The sequence below is a fragment of the Lupinus angustifolius genome, chromosome LG16 (genome assembly GCF_001865875.1).
Source record: "Lupinus angustifolius cultivar Tanjil chromosome LG16, LupAngTanjil_v1.0, whole genome shotgun sequence".
Classification (NCBI taxonomy): Eukaryota; Viridiplantae; Streptophyta; class Magnoliopsida; order Fabales; family Fabaceae; genus Lupinus; species Lupinus angustifolius.
Genome location: NC_032024.1, coordinates 5701393 through 5712765, shown reverse-complemented (window position 1 = coordinate 5712765; position 11373 = coordinate 5701393). Strand labels below are relative to the sequence as shown.

The 11373-nt window shown below is 33.7% G+C and overlaps 1 protein-coding gene across 1 annotated transcript; it reads right to left on the bottom strand.

The window, feature by feature from the left end:
- Positions 498-1990, bottom strand: LOC109328983. Its single transcript, XM_019562639.1, has one exon. The coding sequence runs from the start codon at positions 1274-1276 to the stop codon at positions 518-520; it is 759 nt and encodes a 252-aa protein (XP_019418184.1). The 5' UTR covers positions 1277-1990; the 3' UTR covers positions 498-517.

The window sequence follows — 11373 nt, the reverse complement described above, 5'->3', positions numbered from 1 at the left end:
AAAAAAATGCCCCTAAGGCCCCAACTACTGCACCAGAAATGTCATATGCTAAGTGACAATAAGAAGAATGTAAGGATCATTGAAACACAACTCTGAGATAAAACTGCGAATTGGTTCTTGTGTATCAATTTATGGTTATTTTGTGAATTGGTTCCCTATAAAGAACGAACCATGTTTTCACCTACAGTTTAAGCTAAAAAGACTAAAGAAAAGAAGAGTAATCGATGATCTGCACTCGCCTACATGAAAGAGTTACAACAAACAAGAAATAATTTTATCTTGGGATACTCCTATGGTGAAGCAAAAGTTGATTCAAACCTACAAGAATGACACTAAAAATGACTGTATATGTAGTATAGAAACCATGCTAAGTATATCCCTAACGTACCGGTATTTGACAGGATAACGTATCTCGTATTACGTACCTGTACCATAGAGAATCGCGTATCAAGTGACGATAGTAAACACAAGAATACATTGCCAATCACCAATCATTCATTGCATAAGAATGAAAAAACTATAAGCTAAAAGCTATAATCAGAAGAGAATAAAATGAGCAGAATATCACCTCAACTTGTCCTCTGCCTGCAGCAGCATGTAAAATAGTTGAATCATGAGCATCTCTATAAGTCAAAATATCAGTGCAATTTGCAAGAAGCTCCTCCAAAATCTTCAGATTCCCTCCTCTAGCAGCAGCATGTAGAGCCCTATTTGTCATCTCCCATTTGTAAACAGAAGGAATTTCACCAATATGCTCCTCAAATATCCCACCTTTACCTGTGTGAAACCTTGGTGATACTGCGAAATCAAATAGCAGCCGGAAAACCTCGCAATTCTTGCTCCTAGCAGCAGCATAAAGTATATCAGTGACACCATACTCTCCTTCACCAAAAACCAGAAGAGGGTTCCTCTCAAGAAGTACTTGAACAAAACCCATGTCCCCGGCTGAGGCAGCAGTGTACATTAGCCATCCACCGTAACCTGCGCGGATGAGAGACTTCTTCCCTCTCTTGGATTCACATTCTAGAAGCAGCTTCTGCGCCACCTGAGACCGAAACTTGGCTACATCATTGAACTGTTCTTCATCATCCCACACAACTTCTAGGCGCCTAATTCGGCGCAGGGAGGTGAGTTTGAAAAGGTGATTGCTGTCGATTCGAAGAAGCTCGTGAACCAAGTCATAGTGGCCATTTGCAGCAGCCCAATCTATGGGCGATGCATACCACCACTGGTCCCCGGTACTCTCCCAACGAAGAGGGAAATTCATAGGAGCCATTGAGAAAAAGATTGAAACACAAAAAGACTATTGATTTGAGAAACTTACAAGTAACAACCTTAACAAAAACAAATAACAATACTAATAAGAACAAAACATATCAACTTAGCTTCAACCTTAAACTAAGTACTAAATTGAAAAAACTAAGTGAGATTGTAACTGAATACTGATACAACACAACCTTATTGTAATTCAACAAAAGAAGAAGCTGAACCTGTGTGAAGATAGAAAACTGATTCAACAGAAAAAAGCTAGATTACATAGAAATTATGACATTAGACAAACCAAGTGAGTGAATATAAAGGGAACCAAAAATGTTCACACAAAAGAGACTAATAACAAATTAAGGGGTTGAACAAATTGCAAAATAACATTAGAAATTTAGAACACTAACAAAGAAAAATGAAGGGTACCCTTAAGTTTGAATATACCATAAATGGGTTGATGTGATCATAATAATATATAATATCAAGTATGAGAAAGGAAACAGCTATAATTGTTGTCACAAAAGTTAATCTAGAAAAGTTAAGAGGTACTTTTAGTAGAAAGCTAAAAGTAACAAAGCCATTTTCAGAAGATAACAGAACATGAAAAAAGGGATACTCCCAGAGAATTTTGTTCAGCTTGGAATCTCAAAGGGAACTATAATAAATGAGAATTGTTTTGAGAAGTTAAAACTTAAGTAGGATGCAAAGGACATTATAACTAAAGAGTGTTGTTGGTAGAAATGATAATGGTAGAAGTGGACTACGATGTGTTATTTCAAACGGCGTCTCAAACTATATACCTTATTAATGAAAACATACTATATTGATTAAAAAACTTAAATATATATTATTATTTTTCTATTTTTACTTCAATATCATTGGTTCAGACATAGTTTACAGCAGCGTTTGAGACTACAAATTCTTGTTTAGAAGAAAGGCATTTTTACTATACAAAAAAAATGTTGAAGTGATTATGAGACAAAACTGAAGCAATGTGCTTTTGCTTTAAGCTTAGAGACATTGCTCATGACACCATGTAATAATAAAGAAAAAATGAATATCCACTTTATCTTTATGATTTTTGCATGGATTAATTTGATCTATGAAAAATGAATATCCACCTTATTCCTTATGATTTTTGTATAGATCAATTTTATCTCTGGAAAAATGAAAGTACTAACTACTTTTAAAGTGTCCAAATTCTCTCTCGTACAAGAGAGTGAGTCCAGTATTAGAATATACGGAAAAATGAAACTGTTAAATTTTAAAATTATTTAAAATTATAATCATTTAATATTTATTTGTGTTACGTATATCTGCCAAGTAATGAACCCTCCAAAAACATAATCCAAAATAGTTCACCAATTGGCTTTTTTATTATTTTGAGGTCATTTCCAATTTGTAAGGAACAATTTGATACACACAAATATTAAGGGTAAAAATAACTCTTTACCCTAAAATAAATTATTTGTGTTTTGGGCAATCAATTACATTTTATGAGGACATGGTTTAAGTGATAATTTAGTTCAACAATCCACATCTTATATCCCTATTGAAGAAAGTGTACATAGATAGTTTTAACTTTAGTTTAACAACTAATGTGGTGTGTGGTTTATTTTTTATTTTTAGTATCAAATATTAGCCTCTCAAACCCACAAGCCAACATAAGTAGTTGAAATTATTTGTGTTTCTCAACCTAATTTAGTTAATGATATAAAAGTTTCAACTCTTAAAAATAAACAAATAAAATTTGGTCAGCTAATTAATGTGCCAATGTTTTGTTGCTATCACTGAAGAAGCCATAGAATTGTTGTTTTAATGTCAACAATTTTCAAATATCTACAACACTTCTTGTCTTGTAATATTTGTTTATAATAATAGGACATGGAAGTATATATATATATATATATATATATATATATAACAAGACATGTTCACATAATAGACTCATCATAAGATACCTAGCACAATATCAATTTCTAGTCTTTGGACAGAGAAATTAATTTGTAAGTGATACTCTCAACATAATAATCAAATATTAACAATTACTTATGTCAAACAATAGCCTTTCTTTGGATCGACTATTATTCACATGAATTTTTTTTTATAATTGTTATTTATTTATCATCACATGTACGTTATCACTTAGCCAAATTGTATCTTCCTTTGGGCTGAACATAACTCGCATAAATAATCTCATACTCATCTGTGTAACCTTAATCATTTTCAACAATAGAGGTTACTTTAGCAACATATTGCATCAATTAATTTAAAAATAATTAACAGACAAAAGGAAAACAATATGTGTCCATTATTAAAAAAATTATGATTTTGGAATTAAAACCTTCATATTTGATATCTTTTATGATTAACAAATCTAATCCAATCATATAATTCCAAATAAAAGAACGATATATATTATATATATATACATATAAATGCATAAAAGTCGATGCAATCTTAATCAAATACAAAGTAGATCTAGGGTGAAAAACATAAAAAAAAATATATGTAAATCATTATAAAAAATTTCAAATCAAATATGATCATGCATATTTTATAACATATATGGAACACTATATATATACACTTTCACACACTAACATAGTTAAGTATATATAATTTTAAGCATTAACCGTAACCATTATATATATACATTAACTTTAATTAGTAATTCCAGACATCACAACAACCTCAAGCTGGAAAGAATTACATATGTATATATGTATATTTTAATTCACAATATAATCAAGGTCATGAATTCTAGATTGTATATGTATAAAATAAAAACACATCTTAACATATAGATACCTTATACATATACTTAAACAAATTACAAAATTGAAAGTGACAAAAGTCAAAGTCCAACATTAAGGCATTAGTGCACATATAATATACATATTGCATAACAAAGTCATAAAAGTTAATGCAATGTTCATACACAAATCTGAATATATACTTCAACACATGTTGCAAAGATTCATAATACAAATTACTCATAATTCAAACAAGCAGAAGCGGATAAAAGTTATCCTCATTATTCCTAAATATCCAATTTTCATAACTAATAGCGGAAGCATAAAGATCCTCAAATTTAAAAAATTACTGTTCATAAAAAAATTGGGGGGAAAACATCTTTAATGAAGAACCATAAAATTCAGAACCTAAAGCTTTGATACCACTTGTTAGATATTTCCTGATGATTGGTGAAATATCAATCCTAAGATCTTGAATCTCATGATTGTCACACATAATATAAAACAATGATATAAAGTAATACCTGAATCCATGTTCTCTGATCTACTCCTTTGATATACCTTTTGAGAGAGTTTTGGTATGATCGTCTTCTTAACCAAATCCTTAATTCCTTTTGGGACCTTTGTTTTCTCTCTGATGGGGAGAGGTGAAAACTATTTGTGATTTGGTGTCTTGAGGACCATAACCGTTCCTTATGCATTAACTTATAGGATTCCAATTATCCCCTATAGGCCAACCGTTTGGGTATTCACTCATTAAGCCCATATTCTCAATAAAATGTTTGCTACTGGAACTCATTTTAATCGATTAACTAGCATTAGATTTTCAGAATTAAGAGGTTTTTGGGTTTTAAAAGCATGCATAGATTTCTAACATATATCAAGAAATTGTTATTCAAACACATATACATATACATATACAACTTATCATACATGATCATGAGTCATAATAGGAATATAATGCATTCACAACAAATATACATTTTTAAGCATAAAAGACATTAATAATGCGAAGCACATAATAAAGTTTTAGACGATTTTAAACAAGATAATTTTCATCAAGGATTCTAAGTTCTCTTCGAAGAACATAGAAAGTATCTCGTGAGAGGGGCTTGGTGAAAATATTAGCCAATTGCTTAGTAGTTTCAACAAGTTCAAGTACATAATCGCCTTTTTGTACATGGTCACGCAAGAAATGATGTCTAATTTCTATATGCTTGGTTCTAGAATGCAAAACGTGATTCTTGGATAAGTTTATGTCACTTGTATTATCACATTTTATAGGCATCTTTTCTAGATTTAGTCCAAAGTCCTTAAGTTGCTGCTTCATCCAAATGATTTGAGCGCAACAAACACCGACAACAATGTATTCCACTTCGGCAGTGGACAAAGCAACACACACTTGCTTTTTACCGTGCCATGCAACTAGGGAACTCCCTAGTAAATAACAAGTCCCACTAGTTCTCTTTCGATCCAACTTGCATGCCACAAAATCGGAATCGGAATACCCTACCAAGGATAATGAGGCATCCCTGAGATACCATAATCCCATATTAGTTGTTCCTTTTAAATATGTCATGATGCGTTTAACAACAGTATAATGTGAATCTTTAGGAAATGCTTGAAATATAGCACACATAAAAACACTAAACATAATATCGAGGCGACTCGCAGTTAAGTATAATAATGAGCAGATAATCCCACGATACTTGGTTACCTCGATTGCTTTTCCCTTTTCATCTTTGTCTAGATAACAAGCGGACGCCATAAGTGTTGAAGCCTCTTTAAACTTTTCCATATCGAACTTCTTTAGTAACTCCTTGTAGTATTTCGATTGATGAATGAAGATGCCACTTTCCATTTTTTTGATTTGAAGTCCAAGAAAGAAGGTCAGTTCCTCCATCATCGACATCTCAAATTCATCTTGCATCATCTCAGAAAATTCTTTACAGAGAATGTCATTAGTAGATTCGAAGATTATATCATCAACATATATTTGAACTAATAATACATGATTATCTAATCTACAAACAAAGAGGATAGTATCAACCATACCCCTCACAAACCCTTTTTCAAAAGGAAAGAACTCAATCTATCATACCAAGCTCTAGGAGCTTGTTTAAGGCCATAAAGTGCCCTTTTGAGTTTATATACATGGTTAGGATATTTAAAATTTTCAAAGTCGGGAGGTTGATCTACATATACCTCCTCTTGAATGTAGCCATTCAGGAAGGTGCTCTTGTCATCCATTTGGAAGAGTTTAAAATTCATAATCAATGCAAAGGATAGAAGCATCCTAATGGCCTCTAATCTGGCTACAGGAGCGTAGGTCTCATCATAATCGATGCCCTCCTCATGATTGTAGCCTTTGGCCACTAAGCGTGCTTTATTTATTATAATCAAGCCAGATTCATCTAATTTGTTACGAAAGACCCATCTAGTACCAATCACTAGCTGTTCTTTAGGTTTAGGGACCAAGTCCCATACATTATTACGCTCAAACTGGTTTAGGTCTTCTTGCATAGCTATACCTTAGTACACATCCTCAATGGCCTTATCAATGGTCTTAGGCTCAATTTGATATACAAAAGCATCAAAGTTACAAAAATTTCGTAAAAAGCTACGGGTTACCACCCCCGTATTTATATCACCTATCACTTTGTCGAGTGGACGATCGGGAGGTCCTGATGCTCATCTTGGACAATTTGCTCTACTTCTTCTTCTTTGTATTGGTCCATGTCCTTAGAGTATGCTTCTTCTAAAGCACCTGCAACATCATCAGAAAATATCTTTCTCTTCTCTTTTGGAGAAGATTCGTCAAAATGGACATGCACAAACTCTTCTACTTGCATTGAATATTTATTAAAGACTCGATAAGCTTTACTATGCAATGCATACCCCAAAAATATACCCTCATCAGCTTTTGAATCAAATTTACCTAAAGCTCTCTTTCCATTATTTAATATAAAACATTTACAACCAAAAGCATGAAAATGAGCAATATTAGGTTTTCGACCTTTTAAAAGTTCATAAGGTGTTTTTGAAAAAGTGTGCCTCAAGATTATACCGTTAATCACATAGCAAGCTGTATGCACTGCATTAGCCCAAAAATATTTAGGAACCTTGCTTTCGTTTAGTGTGGTTCTAGCAAGCTCCTCTAAGACTCGACTCTTCCTCTCAACATTGAGGGGTACGAGGGGCCGAAAATTGTTGCATAATACCATATTTATCACAAAATTTATCAAACAGATGGTTTTCAAATTCGCCACCATGATTGGATCGAATATATACTATCTTATGGTGAAACTGATTTTGGATTTGTTTGACAAGGTTTTTGAAAGACTTGAAAGCATCACTCTTGGACGATAGAAATAATGTCCATGTAAATCTAGAGAAATCATCAACGATCACTAAAGCATAAAAGCTACCACCAAAACTCATAACATGTGATGGTCCAAAAAAGTCCGTATGGAGAAGCTCCAAAGGTCTTGTTGTGGATATCACATTCTTTTTACTAAAAGAGTTTTTCACATGTTTACATGAGTGTCATAAGTTTCCTGAGTTTATCTAGATGTTTTACATGAATATGAGCGACACACCTATGTCAAAGCCATATGTCATCCTATTTAGATATAAAACATTTTGAAAATAGAGTAGTGACATCCTCCAGATTAACCATACATATACTATTTATACAATATCTAACAAACTTAACTTTATTAGATATATTGTCACGAATTATAAAACACTCAAAATCCAAAGATACACGGTTACCTTTATCGCATAGTTGGTTGATACTCAAGAGATTATGTTCCAGGTCTTTAATATATAACACATTTTTGATCACTTCCTGATTTGAGTTGCCAATCATTCTGGTGCCAAGTGTCTTTCCTTTGTTGTTGTCTCCATACATGACAAACCCTTTTTCATGCAAGGATAGATCTAGTAATTTTGATCTATCACCCATCATATGTCTCGAGCATCCACTATCAAGATACCAATGTTGTCCATGTGCTCGCAAACATACCTGCAAAACATAGATCACTTGCCTTTTTCAAGTGCCCAAGTTATGTTGGGTCCTTTTCTATTAGTAACTAGGGTGTTATCTCCCTTTTTCATCCAAACATACACTCCACTAGGTATACCATATTTTCTAATATAACAAGAGTAGAAAGTGTGGCCATGAGTGCCACAATAAAAGCATGTAGGAACGTTTTTATTAAAATATTTCTTATTAGGCCAATTAATAGGTCTCATATATGGTCTTCTCCTACGCGTAGGGGGAATATATCCTAGCTCGATATGGTCACCAACATTTTTGGTTTGGCTAAGCATAGTGTGTAACATGTTTTGACTCTCTGTGAGTTTTGCGAGTTTTTCAACCAGTCTCAAATTTTCATTTTTCAAAGTCTCGCAAGAATCACAAACAGTTGATAGACATAAATTGTCATTTGAGCAATTGCATGCATTACAAGAATATATTAGATCTAATGTTTCATTTTCTAGTTTTAGTTCATCTACTTCTTTTTGTAATGAAACTATTTTTTGTTCATTTAGAATGATTACACTTTTTCTATCAGAACTAATCCTAGCTAATTTCTTTAACTCATCATGCAATTTGACATAAGCATTATACAAATCCTCATAAGGAGGTGAATAATCAGATGAAGTAGATGAGGTGTCAGAATATACCTCGCTATTTACCTCTTTCAAATTTGAGCAACAAGCATCATCTGTTCTGGTCATTAAGTATAGCTTGGCTGTCTCCTCTCCATCTGAGTTGCTAGATGTCGCGTCCTCCTCTGTTACGTCCCATACTATATAGGCTTTCATTGAATTGAAGTCCCGATGAGTGCTCTTATCTAAATCAACCATCTTGAGGTAAGTAGGACATTGAAACTTCATATGTCCTGGCTTACCACACTCATGGCAGGTGAATCGCTCTTTACTCTTGCCTTTTCTGGTTGACTCGCGCACTTCTTTATTTTGGAAACATTTGATGCCTCCTTTCTTTAGGAATTTCCCGAATTTGCGTACGAGAAGACTCAAAGTTTCATCATTTTTCTTAATGAGATTCATCTTCTTCTCTCTCTTTTGTAGATTGAGATGTTGTTGCCTTGAGAGATATATTTTTCTTTCTACGATCTGATTCTTCGTGCATGGTGAGGCGTCTAAGCTCCATTTTGTGCTCTTGAAGCTTTCCAAATAATGTCGCCAAAGGCATGGAGTCAAGATCCTTGGATCTATGATAGCTGTTAGTTTTGGTTGCCATATCTACTTAAGACAATGTAATACTTTGTTAGTAAGCTCTCCTTTGGTAAATTTTTTATCTAAAGCAACTAAATGGTTAGCTATATGAGTGAATCGCTTTTGCATGTCACCGATAGACTCACTCGGTAACATACGAAACAACTCATATCCATGGGTTAGGGCATTCAGCCAGGCAAGCTTGACTTCGCTAGTGCCTTCGTGAGTCACTTGTAAAGTGTACCACATTTCTTTCGCACTTTGGCACTACGACATCCGAAAGAACTCATCATAAGATAGGATTGATGTGATGATGTTTTTAGCATGCAGTTTGTATTGAACATTTTTGCGTTCATCATTGGTCCATAGGCTTTTCGGTTTATCTTTTGGTTCATCATCCACTAAATGTTGTGGAACGAAGGACCCGTTGACTACGAATTTCCAAATATCTGAGTCAATGGCTCCTATAAAGATTTTCATGCGAACTTTCCAGTAGGCATATCCTTCGCCACTGAATACGGGAGGACAGTTAATGGATGCGTCATCACCGCCAAAGGGGTTGGTGGAACCCATTTGTTTTCCCTTCCGGATCACGCGTATGCACTTGATTTAGCACGTCATACTAGCTATGATACCACTTGTTAGGTATCAGTTACAAAATACACCTAGAAGGGAGGGTTTGAATAGGTGTCGCGGTTCCCAAATACCGCTATTCGCACCAAAGCCCTATTCCGGAAAATCACCTATTTAATCGATTAAAGACTGCCTTAATCGATTAAGTCGCGTAAAATAGACTGTTGCTAAATGGCTCGATTGCACAACCACTCACAGATTATACATAAATGAGACAACATATATATTTGAACATGAATGATCTTTATATGGCAGATTTACAATATTCAAATTATTAGCTAAAATAGGCAATTAAAAACACTTTAAAACAGTAAAGAGATAAAGGAAAGAAACAACCTGCAACAAGGTTTTTATACTGGTTTGTTTTACGGTCCACTACAAAACTACATCCAGTCCTCCCCTTCCGATCTCGGGAGATTTTCTTCGTGAAAATTGAAGCCAATGTATCTTACATACACACTTCCAATTACAAGACTTTGAACGCTACCTTCTTGAATTCCCAGAACCCCTACCTTGGTTTGACCTTACTAATTGCCTAGGAAAACCTTTCCTACGATCCAGCCCCAACCAAGAGTATATTCTAAACACAAGACCTCCAAGTCTTGGTGAAGACTCTCTGTATCTCGTTGGTGGTACGACACTAAGAGACGACTTTCCTTGTTACAAAAATACACAAAAAACAGAGTAATGTAAAGCACCAATAGGCTTAAATGTTATAATCAAGCACAAACTATAAACCCTATACAAATCTCACAATTATCAAGAATATGTATAAGATCAGAATCATGAAGAACATGTAATTTCTACCCTTAAGAAATCTCTAAAAAGTAATGAAAGAATCATGCAAGAAGAAGATAGAATGATGAACACATATAATCACATTCAGTGGAGGATATGTTAATCCTTAAACATGATACTATCTCACTCTAATCTCACATGCAATTCTCTCTGCCTATATGACATACATTGAACACGAAAATATGCAACTTAGCAATTCTAAACTGAATGAATGAATGATCTAATTCGTATATGAAATCTGTTCAAAAATCCAGTTTATATAGAAAAGTTGTTAGATGCCTAGTTAATCGATTAAGTTGCTTGTTAATCGATTAACAGGCTGTTTGAGAATAACTGAAATCCGTTTTTCAGTTATCTGTTGAAACTGTTAAAACTGTTTTCTCGTTAATCGATTAACTAGCATATTTTCAGGTAAGATATTAAATGGTAAACTACCTATATGTTATGCTTATCAACTATACATGTTTTCCCATTATGTTATGCCTAAGATTCACAAATAACATGTATGATTAATGCATGAACATATAATAATCTAGATGACATGTCTCATGCAAATGATATGATAGTTTTTACAAGTTGTGAGATTTGCATCTAGGTTTACCTAACTTAGACTCAAAAACTAAGACATATCTAAGACTCTAGTCTACACATGAAGCTCTTGAATCTTTGGCATGTT